Raw genomic sequence first — 19,235 nt, forward strand, 5'->3', positions numbered from 1 at the left:
GGTGGTAAAGCCTTAACAAACACACCCCTGAACTGCAGAGTAACCTTTCCCTTCCCAAAGGCCTGGGGGGGCAGCCCTCCCCCCGTTACTGGTCAAGTACCCATTACAGCTAGATTACTGCTGGGCTGAAACTCTCACCTTTGGAGTTGCAGCAAGACAACCTTGTCCACAATTTCTGCACCCCAGGGAAAAAGAAATTAAGCGCCTTTATTATGTTGAATGAATCAATAATTAGCTACAAGCATCACAGAAAATTACAAGCAACCAGAGAGCAATGCAGAAGGTGGAATGATGATCCTTTAACAGCATCATAATGAGATGGTAAACCACAGAGTGGACACAGTCAGGCCAGGTGTCAGGGACAGTCCTCCCTGGGAGCTCCAACACATCAGAAGGCAGCTACTGACTGACAAGTGCATTTAGCAGCTCCTTAACTCATCCACTGGCTATTTGACATTGTGGCAAAAGGACCATCACTTCATTACAGATGAATTTTCCATGGAAAAAAAAGAGGAAATGGCATCAGGTTCTTTAGGTTCTTTCTTCATATGCCAGGTCTTTGAATCTGGATTCTTCCCATTCTCCAAAGTACTTTTAAAAAAAGGGAAGGGGGGAGAAATGTCAGCTCAGAATTTGTCTCCTACTTCATAGAACTAACCAAACATCCATAGCCTTGGAAAAAAATGTGTTCAGCTTCACTGAGTTACTTATTGATTTGTTTATCATCAGAATCACACCATGAGGAGTCTGTAAAAAGAAACTTGCAGATGCAAAGCACTTCACATGTGCAAAAATTAAGTTTTAGGGATAGATTTGTGCCAGAAAGGAGTGTCCACACATGTGACAGTGATACTGTGACCCTCTGAGAGCAGCTTGACCAGGAGCACCTGGATCCTGCCCAGACCTGAAGATGGGGGATGCAGGAAGAAGAACCAGGACCAGCCCCTACACTCAACTGACAAGACAAGAAACAGGAACAAGTGGGAACATGGGAAATTCCAGCTTAGTCCAAGGAAAAATCTTCCCCCAGGAGTGCTCCAAGACTGAACCTGGAGCCCACAGAGGATGAGGGATCTACATCCCAGGATATTCAAACCTCAGCTATGCAGCCTCATGGACCTGGCCCTGCTCTGAGCTAGGGTTGGGTTTCCAGAAGTCCCTCCCAACCTGCATGATTCTTTGAAAGGTGCACTTCTAGTGCTTGTGAAATGCAACATGGAGCAGTAGGTTTGAAGAAGGTTTCTGCTTCTCCAGTGAAGTCCTGTTGGGTTTTCTCCAGGAATTAGATTAAGGGCCTTGAAATCAGGCCTAAAGACATAGAGAAGTCAAGGGATCATCCAAGCTCTGCATCCCCCAGAGGCAAGAACAATTTCCTCATTGCAGCAATGGGTCTAATCCTTCAAAACAGATCCAGAAGAGGTGGACAAAGGGCAAGGCAAAAATTGCTGCTATTCAAATACAGCAACAAGAGGCTGTCACAGTGATTGCTCAGCTTCAGGCCATTTCCTCTAGTCCAGTTGTTACTCACTTGGGAGAGGAGGCAAACACCCACCTCACCAAAACTCCTCTGTGTTTTTGCCAGTATGCAGCCAGGGAATGTTCCAGATCCCACAGCCAAGTGATGCACCCCTGCTAAGGGCAACGAGTTAAAAAAAACAAGCCAGTCCAAAGTGTCCATGAAACATTAGACAGAAACGTGTGTCTGCTAGCCAAGAGAGATGGAGGCAAAAAAGCAGAGCTGTAGGTGAAGGTTTGAGCCATATGCTAATCTCAGGCCAGCAGGCTGATTTCCTTGCACACTGTTCACACTCCCTGCACAGCAGGACACATGCATGAGCATATGAGATGGTGGGATGGACTACTTGAGAGAGCAAAAGCTGTGAGCTCTGTAGTTGGGGTGTCTTCCTGGGAGTGAAGCAACAAGAGGAAAATAAAAAATGTCTTCTGCTGCCTTGGCAACTGGTCAGACCCTTGTTCTGCAAGCCCTTCTGCAGGCACTGGGATTGCCACCCCATCAACCTTTGTCGAGGGTGCTGGTACTGTTGTTATTACCTTTCCACTGCATGTCCCCATAAGTGAGTCCTAAAAATGCCTAGAGTTAAATGCCTTTTAACATGCCCACAGTCAAGAAGCACATTTCAAGGAGGCCCTTTTTTCCTGAGCAGCCACTTGCCCCACTCTGCCACCAAACCTGCAGACCTGAGGGCCATAAAAGCTACGCTGGGAATTGTACTCACCCAAACCACACTATTCCCTCTTGGCAGAGCTGAAATGGCTGGGTCTGTGCCAGTCTCCAGGGCTGCTGCCTCTCCCTGTTGAGGGCAAGGCTTCAGGAGCAAACACATCTTCTAAGAAAGAACAGAGACACACGTTATGTGTGTTCAAACACGTGGCTGTTCAGCATTCTGCTCAACGTCAGGACACCCTCAAGAATGCCCTCAAGAATGGTGATAAGAGTCTGGCAATCCAGAAGACTCTTACACAGTGTATACAAAGCACAGCACTGCCCTAACTTTGAAGCCCACTGCCCTCACAGCTTCCTCAGGGAGACACCCCTCTGCACAGGAAAAAATATCTGCCTGTGACCCAGGCAAAATCCTGGTGTTCCCTGTTTCCTTCTCCCTCAGAGGACCTTCAGGAGGCCCAAGCAGATGATCCAAACCAGGACAGAGCATCATGGCAGAAATGGCTCACCTTCTCTGTGACTGCTGCCTTGCCTGTTGGGGTTCATTATGGGCACGTGCATCATCTGGAAATGAAAGAAGTTTCTTTAAAAAGCTCGTCTGTCAGCAAATCTGCCTGGCCTTCACTGCCTCACTATGCTACTGCGTGATCACTGGATTAATTCCAGAGTCATCATTAATTTACCTGGAAACAAGATTTTCTGATGCTTTTGCAAAGCAGTGATGTTGCAGGTAGGCCCTCAGGTCAACCTCTTTCATACATAAGGCTTGACCTGACCTTCCAGTAGTGCAGATACAGCCAGGAGAGCAGAGTTCCTCAGGTGCAATCACACAGGGCACTTCTTTGACTCATTTATCCCAAATTCCTCTTTTAAAAGCTCCCTATACCCTTGTTAGTCTCTATCCCAGTAAAACAATCCCAGCCTTGGCCAATCACAATTCCTTCTCCTATCCAAATGCCACCAGCACTACTGGAGCTACACCAACATCATCCACAGTGAATCAGGCTGAGATCCCTCGGACTGAGTTGCAGCTCTAGAGCAAGAGCTGCAGTGCACTTGCTGCAGCCCTCTGCAGAGAGAAATCCTTTCCTTTTCATGTGCATTTCCTTTAGCATTTCTTCCTCATTAACATTGCAAGAAATACATTCCCCAGCAGGAATATTGGCAGCAGTACTGAACTTTAAGTGACGGTTAAAGACGACTTGCAGGAAGATCTCTGCTTGTAAATTTAGTGTCTATCCTGAGTGCCCAATTAAACAAGGGTTATGCTTGACCTACAGATGGCAGACTGAAGATCCAAGACCCCTCACATATTTCAGTGCTTCACATGCAGTCTTCCTGCTCTGCAAATCAAGACCCCCTCACATATTTCAGTGCTTCACATGCAGTCTTCCTGCTCTGCAAATCAAGAATTCCTGTGCTGCATCCACTACTAGCTCTGAATAGAGATTCTGAACAACAACAAAAAAGGTAATGACAAGCTAATTTGGCAATTCAAACCAGGAGAAGGTGACACAGAATCCTATTTGCTTGACATTATTCATTTAGTCACTCCCAGAAATAAAAGCTGTCATATCCCCTAGCATCTTGCTTGTGGAACTACTTTGCCCTCAGGCACAGCACCCACTGCAGAGCTGTGGGGGACAGCTGGATCTCAAACCACATTCAGCTTCCTGCCTTCTCCTGAGAAGAGGACAAGCAGAACTCTCACTCCCCCAGGCAGCAAGACCTGGTGCTCCCCTTCCTCACCTCCTCGCTGCTCATGGACTCGGAGCTGTAGGTGCCATGACGGCACCGCACGATCATGCTGGAGATCCGCTCCCCGGAGACCTGCACGAGGCTGCTGCAGAGAGCAGTTGGCTGCAAGAGAGCAGAGCAAGTCACACACAGCAAACCTGCAGGACAAACCCTCTCATGGGAGCATCACTGGGGGAGGGAACCCATGCAGGGATTTCTAAAACAAATTCCAAAAGGAAGAGTCTCAAGTTTACACACCTAACAACTTTCTGGAGCAGATTGTGGCCAGACAAATGTATTTTAGCAGCATGTGACTACACTCAAGTTATTCCTCCCCAGTTGAATGTTAGTTGTATGAAGCCTCAAGCCTGCTCAAGGTATAAGAAAATCTCCAGGTCCTTTTCATGGCTCTGGCGTCACCAAGCACAAACCAGAGCTGTGCAGGGCTCTGCTGAAGGCAGCTCCAGCTCTAGATGTTCCAGTACCCTTAAAGAAAATGTCTCTATGATTTGACAGAAGCTGCAGGAAAACCTGCACTCAAGTTTGGAAAACAAAGGCCCTCACACTATCTTTCATAGCATATTACCCCAAGAAGAAAAGGAGAGGGATGGTGTCTGTTTAGCATACAGCAGTAACTTCACAGCAGCCAACACTTCCATCTTTAAAGAAAACCCAGCAACAATCATCAGTTCCATGTTGTTCCATCGACCTGCACACACACTACGCTGAGCTCAAGAGCAGCAATTCTCAAAGAGGTTTAGATGTTTACCCCCCTCTTCATGGGGTAAAGTACCTCCTGAGGTAGCAGCATGACTCAAGCTATGAGGAAAGCCTGTTCAGTGCCTTCCCAGAACCCCTCCTCTTCCCCAAAGACTATTCCCAGGAAGGGTAGATAAGTTTGGGAGCCATTCACAGCGGAAAAAGAGGTGAGAAGAGCTCAGCTTGGAGCAGCACAAAGAACCAGGGATAAGCTCTGTGGAAGCCTGACACAAGTCATGGCATCATTGCACACAGGGACTCAAGAGCTGCTCCACACGCTGGGTAAGACTCACAAGCATTTAGGACACAGCCACTCAGAAGCTTGCAATGGGAGCCATGTTTTGACAAAAATAACTGTGGACAGAGAGGTCCAGATTCAAAGATGATGTATTTACACCAAAGCTGGTAATGTAAGAATCAGAGTGCAGCATGAGCTATATCAGGAGCCTGATCCATGTTTATTTTGGGCTGAAAAGTGAGTTGAAAATGTGAAAAAGACTATCACTGGCTCATCTGCACTCTGTAGGAAGAAGATCAGCTTTTACATGGTGCCTGGATGCATGATGGACAAAATCAGGTCAATCATCAGCTTTCCAACCCTCTTATCCTAAAAAAGCAGCCATACCTTCCTTGCAGGAAGGTCCTAAAGCACACAGGCACCTTCACTGTGTGCTGCTCCAAGACACACATCCTCTTTCCAGCTCAGAGCAGCTCCTGTATTCCCCACTGCGCAGGCAGGAGAGATTCCCAGCACTGACCCTTCCCACGTACCACCCCCTCCATGCCGTAGGTTGTGTTTGTTTGGGGTTGGTTTTGTTTTCAGAAGGCCAGTCCCTCTTCATTCTTCAGCACCCACGGGGTTTCAGCACGTCCTGAGAGCATCCTGTTCACCTTCCCACCAGAGGTACTCACCACGAAGGGCCCTAGTTTGAAGTCACACGTGGCTGGGTCTCTCCCTGAAGCTTTGGTGCACACAGTCTCACGAACACTGAACTGCAGCTCTAGTCTGTAAGTGTCACTGTCCCACATGTCAACCTGGTAAAACAAAGGTCAGTGCAACATATCACTGGTGCCTGTCCTTCTTCCATGTCCACTACATGGCAGCTCTGCTGCTTTGGCATGCAGGAGCACGACAAGAGCATCATGTCAGTGCCTAATTTAGAGTAGATTACAGCGTGAGAAAGGGTATCTTCTTGTGCTCAGGAATTACTTCCTTAGGCAGATTTGGCAGCAGCAACATGGAGGTTTCACTTCACATCCCACAGCCACTGCAGGATGCTCCTACTGAGAGTCAGCTGGAGGGACTGTTGCTGTCACAGGTAGGTAAGCACATCGGTACCATCACACACTGACCCCTCTTTGGTGGGAACCAGGGTGCTAACAACTTTGCTCTGGGTACCTGGAGTGCTGGGAAGTCTGTTGTAAATACATCACTGGGAAAGTAAATCACAGGACAAAGCAACTGAATTAACGTGGTTTATAGTCACTCCTTGTCAGCTTGGGTGCCTCAAGAGGCACGATGCACTGCAAGCTCCAGAGAGTTTGGTTCCTTTTGTTGACACTGTGGGATTTTCTTTCCTCCTTCTTACAGTCTAATCAATGGTTTTGCACAAAATTTGAGACTCAAAACAACCCCACAACCACCACCAAACAAAAACCCGAATTGAACAAAAACATTAATTAAAACAGGTAAAGAGTTTCCTGCCAGCGTTTAGACACTAGTAGATTCAAACCAGAATCAGTGTGTAAGGACAGATGATGTAAACACAGATTGGAGAACGAATCCTGAATGTGTGTGGCAGCATTTAATTAGCAGTGCAGATGTTTGGCTGAGACCTCCAGATGCACCAGGTTACTTAATGCCCAAAGCAAAGCAGTTAGCTGGAGGCATTTAATAACAAAAGTTTTGAACAGAATCTTACAAGACACCCCTCAAATATTTCTATTCTAGGGGTGAAAAATTTAAACTCATGAAGTATTTTTAATTACAAACCAGCATAAAAAGAATAGTTAGGTTCCTAAAGCTAATAGTTCCTAATAGGTAATAGGAACCTAACCTAGTAGTTGGGTTCCTAAACCTCTTAGGTTCCTTAAGTTAGGTTTCTTCAGATAATGCCCCAAACCTCACCCTCTTCCAAGCAACACTGGAAAACTGCAACTAAATCTGGGTTTGCAGGCTTGGGTGAAAAAAGTTTCCCACCATGGCAAAGCATATTTCAGGAAAAGGATCTCATCATCTGCACACTTACTCTTGTGACACGGCTCCTGACAACACCATACAGGTTTGTCCCCCATGACTGGGAATTGATCCTTGCAATGGAAGCATTCAGAGCCTCTTCTGTGACAGGGAGCTCATAGTCGTACACTGGGAACCCTGGGACAGACACACAGTCCATTAAAAGGTCACCGTGGTCTGGCACCTTTCCTTCCAAAGCCAACATAAGAAGGAAGATTTGGCTCCATTCGGAGCAACTCACCTGAACAGGAGAAAGTGCTCAATGTGAGGACAAAAATTAAGGTCCTCATGGTGTGACTTACAAATCCTCTGGTCCTTTCCCTTTCTAAGCTTGAGTTTCCAGCACACATTCCTCAGTCTTTATATAAATGTAGCCTTGATCCTACACCTGACCGTCCTGTGTCCAAGCTCTGCTACAGTCACTGCACTTTAAACATAATTGATTGGAGAGTAAATATTTGCTGTCAGCTTTTCTCCATTTAGCAGTGGTTCCCTGATAAGAGATGGGCCACTGTGTCTTTTTCCCAGGACTGCAACTAAAAGGGAGCACTGAGATCCTGATACCTCCATTGCCAAAGGCAGAACCTTTTGTTCACTTTTAGCCATTAGTTTTCCATGCAGTGAATCAACTCTTCCCTCAGCACTGGAGCCAGCACCTTGTTGTCTCAGCCAGCAACTGGAAGCACTCACAAGCTGGTATTCCTCAAGGAGGGGACGATTCCCCAGCATGGAATGGGAATCCACCCATGTGGACCTGTCTGACACCACCAGCCTGCAGGCCAAGGCATCCAACAGAAGCCTCCTGGGCACACGGCAGACCCTTGGGACACCCCAGGTCTGTTTGCCATGCAAGTTCCTGTGACCTCTGCTATTTGGTACATGCCAGAAGAGCTCCACATAGCTCTGAATCTTGCCAAGCCTGAGCCCAGCTAACCTAACAAGAGAGCAGCTGTGGACATTTGTTTCCCCCTGTGATGCTCAGGTTTCAGTTTCAGCAAAGAAATTAATGGGATTTTTGGAAAATTATGGCCTGACCTCACGACTGAAAACACCACGAGATTAACGGGATGAGCTACACACAACACCTCAGCACTTAGCTAACTGAAGCTGCCTGCTAGTCTTGGTTTCACTCTGCTACAAGCACCCCACAACAGAGCCACTGGAACACTACTGGCAAGGTTCAGAGGTGCACCCGGGCCCATGGGTGCTGGGAGGAAAACTGCTGCCTTCAAACAAGTCCACCCATGGCTGCCTGGAGCCCTGCCAGGGCTCATGCCACACCACACGAGTGCCATCCCATCCCACCCCAGCACTGCTTTGAGAAAGGAGGATGTGGAGGCATATTCCAAAAAAGGGGTGGGCATTTTTTATGAGCCAACCTGGATTTCAGCACTGGGAACATGATCAAAAACACCAGGTGAAGCTTTGTCCAGTCAAAAGCCAGAGCTTCTTCTGTCTGTCCACTCTCCTTGTTCACTGCAGCTGGAGATGTTCACTCATGGCTCTTGGACATTCTCCTGTGGCCACAGCCATGCCAGCACAACACAAGGTGGAGGACTGGAAGTGAGCTGGAGTTTCTCAGGAACAGAGTCTGTTGTTCTACACTCAGCTTCTCTGCAACCAGGGCCAAGACCATGCTGCCTCTGGTCAAGGAGGAAACCACCCAATACACTGTTTGACCTGCTTCTGCAGTGGCTTCTCTCAATCAATGCTGCTGTGGTGATGAAACACAAGAGACAAGACAGCCCAAACCCCTGGGATGGAAAGAACTTGGCACTTGGAGCCCCAAGGTCCTTACTGATTCCAGCACGCTTCACCACCAACTTGCTACAGCAGTTTGGAGAACACTGAGCTTTTGACTTGCTTAGTTTGGATAACAGCTTTTGACTTCATCCCTAGCAAAGGAACCATCCACCTCTTGTATGCCAGGACCAGTTAATATTCCACCAGAACACGCAGAACTGCTTCCTAAGAGCCAAGCCACAACCTGGCAGCCTGTCCAACAGTACTTTCAGTTCCTGAACTAACTTCAGGCTTTAAAGATTTTCCTCTTAGACCAGCTACTTGGCAATGCTGCCAGCAGGACTGCAGTAATGCTGAACAGTGCTTGGAAACAAAATTGCTTAATGAAATGAAAGTTCCTCTGCAGGGCTCTGGCTTTGAGGCATCCAGAGAATGGAGATGTTTGCTGTTCCATCTCTCTGAATCCTGGCTCACTAAGTCTGTAACAAACTTGGTAAATATTTCTCCTGTCCCTCCACAGATACTTTATCTACTCGAGTAGATTCATCTTACAACAAAATTGGTTTCATGCACTGTCTGTGTCAGAGGCACATTTGTGTTGAGGGGAACCCAAACAGAGGCTGGAGCTGTGGAAGAGGTAGAAACCAGGGGTGGGCAGGATGGGAAGAGGGAGAAGGGAGGGCCTGTGGAGAACACCACTCCAGGCAGGTGCTGGTGGGAGGAAAGGCAAGTCTGAGCAGGGTGTAGTGCTGTCCCCACTCACAGGCAATCCTGCCAGTGCTGATAGGCCAGGGGCAAACAACAAGAGAAGGATGGGGCACTCTCCTCTAGGGCAAGGGGTTGAGAAAAGCATTCTTGGGAAACCTCTGCTTTCAGCAGATTTAAGCAATGGAACCAATTCTACATTTTCAGACTGAAAAAGCACACGGGCACATCTACATCTTGCTCCAAAGGAAAATGTTACATTTAAACCCTCAAGAATATAAAACCTCTTGAAACTCGAGAGGGGGTGAGATGAAGACAATCTCAATTTAAAAACCACAATTTAAGGACTAAACTTTGACTCTACTTCCAGCAGGTTCCAGATGCCAAGCACCATGGGGCAGGGGGAGGGGTTTGTATCCAATTTTATCTACACAACAAACACACATGCTATTTAAGAAAAGAGGAAATTAAAGAGCTTCTGGTAGATTGCTATTTTCAGACCACTTTCACTCCCAGAAATCAAGTCAGTTCTGTTCCCAGGCAACTAGGAGAACAATAATTTCCTTGTGAGTGAAATTTTGATAATTACAAGATGTGTTTTCACTTGAAATATAAATCATCCAGCATCATCTCATTCCTCTATGCTGAAAACAGTCTAAACAGCATCCCAGGCACTGAGGAGCTACTCTGATCCCATGGTTCCTGGACATTCAGATGACAGATGAAAGGTAATGATGTCCCTTCAGACAAAAGAAAACCTGACTAAATCCAAAGCAACATGTTCTTCCACCCCCTCCCCCAGCTCTCACAGCATGTCTTTGGCAAAACCAAAGAAGTTCTCCTCTATGGACAACTAACTCAGATTAAGAGAGGCTTTGAGACCTGACCACACACCAGCAGAGACTGATTCCCTTCAGCTCTTGCCTGCATGTCCCTTGAGAATCCAGAGATTAATTTTACAACCAGAGAGGACACTGCCCGTGTGCTGCTGATCGTTCTCCAGCCCTTGAGCACCTGAGATGGAGAATAAGTCTTTGTTCTTCCAGTTTCTCTACTTGCTCTCACAGGATAGTGTCCTCTGCCATGCTGGCTGTGTTTCTCAACCCCCCACACAGCTTTCTGCTCTACCACTTGAAGATTTGGGGATCAAAAGGAGAGGGAAGACAAGCGAATACAGCAACACCTGAGCTTCCCACACCAGCAGTGTCAGGGATGAAACCAGCTGCATTTCACAAGTCTGGAATTAATACCGTGGCAGTTTCACACTCTGCAAGGTTTGCTGAGGCTCCAGGAGATCTCACAGAGTTGTCCTATATCAACAGTGAAACCCACAGGGACCGATGCCTTGTTTTCCAAAGATTAGAGGAAATTTTTCAGAAAGGGCACAGAGGCAGTGCCTCACCCCTCAGCATTCACTCTGAGGTGCACCATGACCTGCTGGTCTCATGGACACAGCCTAAGCCTACACAGTCTCTACTACTGCTGCTGGAAGTGGACTTTGAGAGTGAGGCAACAGAAAGCACACATCACAGCAAACAAAACCTCAAGAACACACACTGGATCACTGTTCCAAAACACCACAGGCTGCAGCAGCATCTCAGAGGCCTCACTTCATTACTTTAAGCATTTGAAACTTTAAATATTTATCTCTTCTGTTCCTGCTAGGTCAGCAGTAATAGCTCTTACAGGGTCACTGGCACAACTGATGCAAGCAAACATTCCTTCCAGATGCAAAGACTGTTACCTGAAAGCCAAAGCTATTAGTCTGTTAAATGTTTTTAAGTTTTGCTGACCATGCTGATAATTTTCAAGGTTTTCTCCCTATTCCTAGGGCACATTCTCAGATAGTTCAGCTGTTATATCCTTGTGCATGCTTAGTGAAAGCTACTTGCAACCACCAGTCAAACCAAGCCCTGGTGGCACTTGAAACCCTCAGTGAAACCAGGCAAAACATTCACCTCCCACTCCTGAAGCCATCAGCTGCCAAGTGCAGCCACCAGGTCATACCCTGTTCCTGGTGAGCCTGGAAGTGGCTTGTACTGCTGCTGGAGGCTCAGCCCTCCTGGCACTCAGTCCCATTATCAGCATTTCCCTTTAATCCTATTTCAGCCTCAGCATCAGGGTAGTTCAACACACCAAGGGTTATTCCTGGCTGCAAGCCATGACAAGCTGTGTATTCAGAAGAACACAGGTCATGACTTTAAGTTTTTTCCAGTTACAATCTTTCAAGAAAAAAATGTAGGATACTTTTGTAATTTCAGAGGCATCAAGATCCATGACCAGCAAAAAGCAGAAATCCAAACAAGCTTGAAGGATTCTTCCAGTACTAACACTGTCATTTTCACCTCTGTTTTTTAGAGTCTCTGAGCTACACATGATTTTAAACATTGGATTATACGTCACTGGCAGGGAGCTCAAGCTTTACACCAGCGTATATTTTAGATAATTACTTTGTTCATGAGCAGCAGACCCAAGAATTAGCCAAACAGGCAATTCCAGGCACTGCCTTGTATCGTGTCCTGCTCAGTAGCAGCCTGGATTTAGTGACACAGATGTCCCACATGAGAGCACAAAGACTTTCAGCTGCTAAAAGGGACTGATCTGGTGTCTGAGGTGGGACTGTACAGGGTGAGACCACTATAACGAAGCAAAGAAAAACCCAAAAAAATCATCTTTGGTCCTGGCTCAGCAGGTGGTGCACAGCCATGGTTTCTGTAGAAGAAGCCATCACCAAAACTGGGTGTGCAGCCCTTGTGCTCAGCAGGCAGAAGCAGCTCCGGTGTGGCCACACTGAGAGCCAGAGGCACTGACTGCAGGAGTTGTTTACCTGAGACCACAGAGAACAAATAGATGCAAATAGCAGGAGGAGGACTGAGGGGAAATGTGCCAGGACAGAGCAGCTCAGCAGGCCAGTCCCTCAGCAAGTGCACACCATATGATGGAGGCCCTCAGCAAACCCACTCCTGGAGGGGAAGGCTTCAAAGACAAAAATCAGGTACCCAGCCCTTCTCCTCCACACACCTCCAAGGCAACCACCCAGCACCAGCACAGCTGGGAGTGGACACCAAACTCAAGAGCTTGGTAGCTCCTTCTGCCCTGTCTGACCTCCTCTGGGTCCCACCACCAAGCCTTGTCCTAATCATCCTTTTTCCCCAGCACTGAGAACACCCCAGAGCCTGCTCTCCCAGGCTAGGCACGGTGTGAGCCCCTGCGCCCACTGTTGAGAAGTCAGACTCATTTAATTACTTGGAGCAATTAGTGATACAAATTCATTCAAGGGCTGTGCTTGATTTAAGCAGTTGTCAAACCCCCAAACAGCCTAAAAGGGACCCATCTCCAGCACTTTCCCCCATGAACTGCTGTGGGCCTGTGGGTGAATCGACCCTGATTCCAAGCACACTGCTCTCAGGAGAGGCATTATCAGCCCTGTCATGATTCCAGCCGGATTACCTCAGCTCACATTTTACAGCTAACAGAATTAAAGCCCAAAGCTGGGATAAGGCCCCTCCCCTCTCAGGCACACCCCAAACCCAAACTCATCAGGAGACACATCCATGACTGGTCATTTTCTCTTTACAAAAGTGAATGCCAAGGAGCCTAAAATTTACGTTTCGATTTTTTGCATTACATTTTCTCCACCAGGAGCACATCTCAGCTCTGGGTAGTCTTGCTCAGTGAGGGATTCCCTACTGGCAGCTGGTAGTGTTGGACTTCCTCTGCCTCCTGCGGGTTCCGTGCCTGGAACAGCACTGAAGCCACCACCACCACGAGTGATTCTCAGCATCCAAGTATTTCTGCACCAGACCCCAAAGAGCCCAAAGGATTGTAGGACGTTACAGAACGGGTACAGACCTTTGTCAACAGATTTGGGGATTTTATAGTTCATGTCTTGCTGACCTTTTCAAGGGCTTGCAGCAGGCTTTTGGGTTTTTTCGTGCTTTTAAGTGGAGATTCCCAAACTGCAAGAGGCAAGGCCTTAAGGGAAATGTGCTCTCACAGGGCTTGGAGCAAAAGTTATCCAAAGCAATTAATTGTACATAAGTTCAGCTTCAGCAAGGAAGGAATACTTTGTGTATTCAAGGTTCCCTGAAGAAGACACCTGTTGGAGACAGCAGTTCCCAATTTAAGCCCGTCAGCAAGCATTTACAGAGACTAAGTTCTACCTTTACACTGCAGCACAAGCACTAGGACCAGTCACAACATGAAGAACATTTCTAATATCCAAACAAAACCTTAGAAATCATGTCTATTCACTCACTATTTTGTGAGCAGAAAAGGAAAGAAAGACAAAGCTTGTGAATGAATCATTCACTACAAATTAGCCCTTTCTTTTAGCAACTATGGGGCATGTTGTGGAAATGAAGAAACACTTCACCTCTAGCAGTTCTCCTGCAGTCAGTACAGCCACGTGGTTACAGCCTGATGCTGCATTTTTGCTCCTGCTGAAACCATCCTGTATTTATAAATCCAAGATTTCACAAAAAGCACATTTATTGCAATCAAGATTTGATTATGCCCATAATTAATTTCTAAATGACATAAATCCTTCTTCACAATACCTGCATACCAGCCTAGGCAAGCAGAATGCTTTCAGCTTTCACTTACTTGAGACAGTATTTTTAAAGTGTGTGTCATTTTAGTGTCTCCAAGACCAAGCCCACATTGCAGATATAACACGTTTTCCAGCTATTTACCATGAAGAGCAAATCGATATCTTTTAAGCAAAGTAAATACCTCATTAAAAAAAAACCCCAAGTATTTTATATGATCTCGTTAATATTCCTTTTCACAAGAAAGATTTCCTGATAGAAAATCTTGTATCATAGATTAACTGGGAGATTATTAGATTTACATGTTTCTTACATGACAGTTTTACAGTGTTGTTATTGGAAATACATTAACATCCTACACAAAAATATAATAGGAATGCCATAAACAAGAGCTACTACCCACTTACACCGGGGACAACTCAACACAAAGTTGCCTTGAGACAGTGTCACATCAACATTTTCCATCAGATTAATAATGGAAAAGCAGGAGACAGCCAGAGACAAAAACACATGGGCCACCTCTGAGGAAGCACAGACTGGCTTATTTGTGCCAAGATTCCTGCTTCAGGCTCTGGCAGGGCCCATGTCCCTCCTGACCAAGGGGCATGGCCTCAGGTGTTGCCCCAGGAGCCTCGAGTATCAGCAGGGGGCCCTGACACATCCTCCTCTCCCTGTGGTTCTCCATCCCACCCCAGAACCCCCACACCTGGGGACAGATGCAGGACACTTCCACAGAAAAGCAACTTGTACCACGTGACATGGAAAGCACCCATCAGAAGAGGGGAGACTCATCAGGACAGGATCCTGAAGGAGCATCATTGTGCTCGATGTGCACGTACCCATGGAAGCTTAAAATCCATTGCCTTAATTTCCAGGACATCCCAGTCTTGACCAGCACCCACACGTGGACCCAGACCTGCTAGGAGGTTTTGCTGGGACCCAGGGTAACAGGACTGGCTGTCTAAAGGCCCCCACAACAACCTAGTATCATCCTGAAACCAGACAAACCCTCACATGACAACAGAGAAGAGCCAACAGCATCCAGCAACATTTCAGGATGTTCTCCAAAGGGAACTACCCAACTTAGTGGTTTTCTTATGGAAAACAAACACATGCTTAAGAAACCCTGGCAAGACTGATTACTCACTGTCCCTTCAGAACAGCCACTCCACCTCTTACTTCCTCAAGTATGTTTTCAGGTGCAGGTTCAGAACTAAAGCCCCAGGCTTGCTGCAAACACTAGCTGGCTGCTGTCCTCACAGCTCTGAACTCCTGCTTCCACTCACGAGAGCAAAACCAGCCTGTTCTCAGTGAGACACCAGGTCCCTGTTCCCACTGGATGCTTTTTAAAGCAATATCCAGGACTCTGTGCTGTGCATACATTATTTTTCATGCTTGCTCTGAACAGTCTTTGGACAATGGAGCACAACCTGGCTCAGATCTGGTGTTGACAAACCCCACATACTGGTGGAAGAAGAAGCAGCAGTTGCACCTTCAACTGTTTTGCAGTAATGTCCAAGAGAGATGAGAAAGGTCCCCTATTTCTGGTCTCATTTAATTTGATTTCTGACTGCAGTTTATGAAGGAGCTGGGATTTTTGAATTGGCATGACCAGAACTGGACCCAGTGCCCCAGGTGCTGCCCAACAAGTGCTGAGCAGAGTCGGATGATCAGGCATCTGTCTCAGCCAGGAATGTTGCTGTGGATGCAGCCCAGGATCCAATCTGCCTTTGCTGCTGACTCACCTTCAGCTGGTTGGCCACTAGGCCCCTCAGGTCCTTTCCAGCCAGGCTGCTCCCCAGCTGCACTGATCCCAGCCTGGACTGAGCTCTTTGGTTGTTCTGTCCCAGGTATCAGGCTTTGCACTTGTCTTAGTTCAGCATCGTTGTGTTCTTGCCTTTCCACTCTTCCACCCTGCCCAGGTCTTTCTCCCTTTTCACATGTTCACCTCAACAACCAGTATGGTGGCACTAGCAGAGTTGGTGAAGGTGCTTTTAATCCATTCATCCAGGATGTAGAACAGCACAAGGGACCCCAGGAGACCTCACTTGTGACAGGCTTCTTCCTTTTGCAGCTTTTAGTACACATTGCTGGTGCAGTTTCTCCCAGTGAATTCATCCATTGGTTTGTCCCCTGCCAAGGCTTTGTATCTATTGCTGGTTGGTACCTATGAGGAAGAACAGTGAAGTGATATCCTGGTCCCACAAGTGACCAGAGAACATGCCCTCCCCCCCTCCACAGCCTGAATCTGCAGGGAACCCCAGGAACCACTCTTGCCAGGGCCACCCCACCCACCTCTTCCCATGGCCAGGAGGGAGCAGGGACCAACAAGACCAGCTAGAAAGTGCTGCCACAAATACCTGATGTGCCCCTGAAACCTCTCTCTGCTCTGCCCACACCACCCCTAGTCTGCACAAGGAGTGGAACCCTCCCCAGCCACATCAGGCACTCGGGGCTCCACAGTGGCCTGGAGGGACCCCAGGGGTGGTGGCTCACCAACGAACCTGATGGTTGCCTCTTGCAGGGACTCGTCCAGGGACTCATCTGCTCTGCTGCTGTTCTCTGCCAGCTGGAGAGCAATGGATGAGATGGATGAAGAGGGGATGGAGGGAAGGGCTGGCACAGACCCTGCCCGACACCCAGGACTGTCCTCCCCAGCCCTGGCACCCACAATACCCAGCCAGCTGGTGCCAGGTTTGGAGGGAGCAGAGAGCTGGGTGCTCCCTGGGGTGCTGCAGTGCCACCCTGCTGTCCACTGGACCCCCAGGCTCAGGGAGGGAGAGGAGCCTGGAGGGGAACACGTGTGGGGGGCAGGCTGGTGGTGATGGGCTGCAGCGGTTGGGAGGGGCAGACTCCAGGGTTTGGGGTTTTCAGAGCATGGTTCAAAGTTACACAGTTACTGTAAGAGAACAGATCACCAGAGATGCTGGCGAGAACACTGCAGGTTTTATACATGGAAGGAACAGACTAAAAGCACAGTTTTCACATTCAAAGCATATAAATGGCACAGGAAAAAAATACTTCTAGAAAGGACACTTATCTCAATAATTTATGATACAAGGTAATGGCCACAGAAGTCAACAGAAGCCTGAGTCTTTTTTCAGCTTTTTAGGAGGAAAACACAAATATATCCTCATGTAAACAAGCAAGGCTGCTATTGGTAGGCAGGGCATACAGGCAAGTTAGGTGATGTGAAGCAGCAAGAAAAGAGAAGTCACCTTTCTGACAAGGCCTCATCACAGTTTTCCCTGCAGAACTATTCCATTCTCAGCTACACAGGCTGAGCAGCAGCTCTGGCAGACAATGCACAGCTGTGCTGGCCTCAGCCACAGAGCTGCTCCCTAAAGCAGAAACATTCTCCTTGTTCAGCAGTGCTTCTGAAGCAAACACCAAAACACACAGCAGAGTCTGGTCTTCACCAGCCTGGACCAGCCTGTTTTCACAGCAGAGGTGGGCTGGGACATGCTGCTGTGCACAGAGGCTGGCCTGCTCTCCAGCCTGGCAGCAGATGGCTCTATTCACACTGCTCACCTGGGGAGCGTTCTGCTTTAGCCAAAATCCTCTGCTTACTTAACTACTCATCTGGAGCCCTCATGTGGCACCCACATCTTGTGCCTGGCAGCCCCTAGAGTAGCTGCAAGAGAAGGGACTATGAAAGCCCTTGCCAGCAAAAGGAAAATACCTCAATCTTCAAAATCAAACATCTTGGGAGATCCTTCCTAGACACTGGGGAAGAAGACAGATACAATTCTTAAGAAGGTAAGCAAATGCCATTTGTGGTGTTTTCCCTTCAGAGGGCAATGCATCCAGTTATACCACACAAAATTCAGCTGCTAGTTTAGAAAGGGAGCAGGAAGAGCAACCTCACCACAGCAAGCATCACAATATTGAAAGCTGACAAACAATCTCTTCTCCATTTCTAAACACAAACATCTGCAAACAGATGCTTCAAGGAGTTAAACACGTTGCAATGCTCCAACTGCACTCAAGGAACAAGCAAGGACTGCATATGAGGTCTCTGGAAACACTTCCCAGATGAATGAAATCTTTCCCATGTAGAGTTGTAGTAGTTGAGCTCCTGCATTGCTGCACAGTTCCAGGTAGAGGGGGAAGAAGTTCACAGTGTTCACGTGGAGTCTGAAATGTGGGCGCATGGTGGGAGCAAAGGCAGTCTTTCCTCTGGGGCATGATGCTGAAATACACTGTACTCTGGCACACAAGCATTACAGACATCAGCAGGGCTGACAGACAGACCATGCAAGCATCAAGCTAGATCTGGCTACTACACAAAGGAGAGGGAAGGGAGATTAATTCGTTAAGACAGGGAATTACTGGCCAAATGAAACCCAAAAAGCAAAGGGACTTTGGCAGCAAGAGCAGAACTCTTGGAATTAGGAGTGCTTGTTAACAGCAGCTGACAAGGGCTAATTGCTGGCACTGAACATCAAGGGAGATGAGGAAATAAGAGCTTGAGGAATGTGGGAGTCCTGCCAGGAGATAAACAGTCATCTTAACATTTTACCATTTTCTTGCAACAAGCAGAAAGGGCTGTTTTCTGAAAAAAATAGAAACTAAAGAAAGTCTTAGTAACTCCTGCTGAAATGGTGACACTCTGGTGGATCAGTTACCATTTGCTTGGTGGTTACTGCCAGCTCAGATAATTATTCTTGATGAATTGGTACCTGTGTGAGCAAAAGAAAACAACTTCAGAGCAGAGCTCCTGGCCCACCTCAACATTTTGCTTCCATCCTCACAACATCAGCTTGGAAACTGGATGTCTTGTGCAACATTTGGGACCAAGGAGCTCTTTGCAGCACCCATCCAGAACATGGTAGTTTACCAGACAAACTGGAAGGGCCCCCATCTTCTCAAGGCACTTACAATCTATAATGAAAGGACGTCTCCAGGAGCTCCATCATAAACAGGTGTCTTCTCTCCCAGGCTATCTAACCATAATTCACTCACTTCTCTCTACAGATGGTTTAAGACTTCCAGCTCCTCTTGTCCCTGTTCTGAATACTTCTCAGCCCCTCCACTGTTTTCCTTGAAGCTCAGTGCTAGCACTGGCTGCCCTACCCAACAGAGGATTCCCCGCACTGGAGGGATTACTCCATGCATCTCACAGACCATGAAACAACAGCTATTTCATGTTCCATTTTAGACATTTTCCTGCAGAACTGCTGTCTCCTCAGATCTGCCTCCGTTTTGTGCCCATGTAGCCCATCACTCCCAGGTAACTGTAACATTTGCACAGGTTCTTACTGTTTTCAGCAAAAAGTCATGTTTAATCTGAGCAGGGTTGGACAAGATGACCTCCAGA

At 47.5% G+C, this 19,235-nt stretch overlaps 2 protein-coding genes across 5 annotated transcripts in view; both read right to left on the reverse strand.

Moving 5' to 3' along the window:
• Positions 1 to 187: 187 nt before the first annotated feature.
• Positions 188 to 7,330, reverse strand: SPP2 (secreted phosphoprotein 2). Of its 2 annotated transcripts, none has more exons than XM_051623750.1 (7): positions 7,159 to 7,330; positions 6,931 to 7,055; positions 5,594 to 5,716; positions 3,935 to 4,045; positions 2,695 to 2,749; positions 2,238 to 2,345; positions 188 to 591 (listed from the first exon to the last, which is right to left on the reverse strand). In XM_051623750.1, the coding sequence occupies exons 1-6, from the start codon at positions 7,265 to 7,267 to the stop codon at positions 2,248 to 2,250; spliced, it is 621 nt and encodes a 206-aa protein (XP_051479710.1). In that variant the 5' UTR covers positions 7,268 to 7,330; the 3' UTR covers positions 188 to 591; positions 2,238 to 2,247. The 2 variants fall into 2 exon arrangements, with proteins under 2 accessions (XP_051479710.1, XP_051479709.1); XM_051623749.1 differs by having other exon boundaries at positions 2,238 to 2,348; positions 7,159 to 7,329.
• A 9,407-nt stretch (positions 7,331 to 16,737) lies between these two features.
• The window catches only part of TRPM8 (transient receptor potential cation channel subfamily M member 8), a 37,341-nt gene continuing 34,843 nt past the window's right edge, over positions 16,738 to 19,235 (reverse strand). For all 3 annotated transcript variants that reach the window (XM_051624027.1, XM_051624026.1, XM_051624025.1), the window contains one exon: positions 16,738 to 18,597. The gene's annotated coding sequence lies outside the window, so the exon portion shown is untranslated. The remainder of the gene's footprint in view (positions 18,598 to 19,235) is intronic.

The sequence above is a fragment of the Apus apus genome, chromosome 6 (assembly GCF_020740795.1).
Source record: "Apus apus isolate bApuApu2 chromosome 6, bApuApu2.pri.cur, whole genome shotgun sequence".
In the NCBI taxonomy this organism is placed as follows: Eukaryota; Metazoa; Chordata; class Aves; order Apodiformes; family Apodidae; genus Apus; species Apus apus.

Bases quoted from the DNA above. Each gene is read 5' to 3' on its own strand.
- SPP2 (XM_051623749.1), bottom strand. From the start codon at position 7,267: ATGTGTGCTGGAAACTCAAGCTTAGAAAGGGAAAGGACCAGAGGATTT. The intron at 7,056-7,158 runs GTGAGTTGCTCC...TGTCTGTCCCAG, and splicing joins GAGCACTTTCTCCTGTTCAG to GGTTCCCAGTGTACGACTAT. The intron at 2,349-2,694 runs GTGAGCCATTTC...GTTCTTTCTTAG, and splicing joins AGGCAGCAGTCACAGAGAAG to AAGATGTGTTTGCTCCTGAA.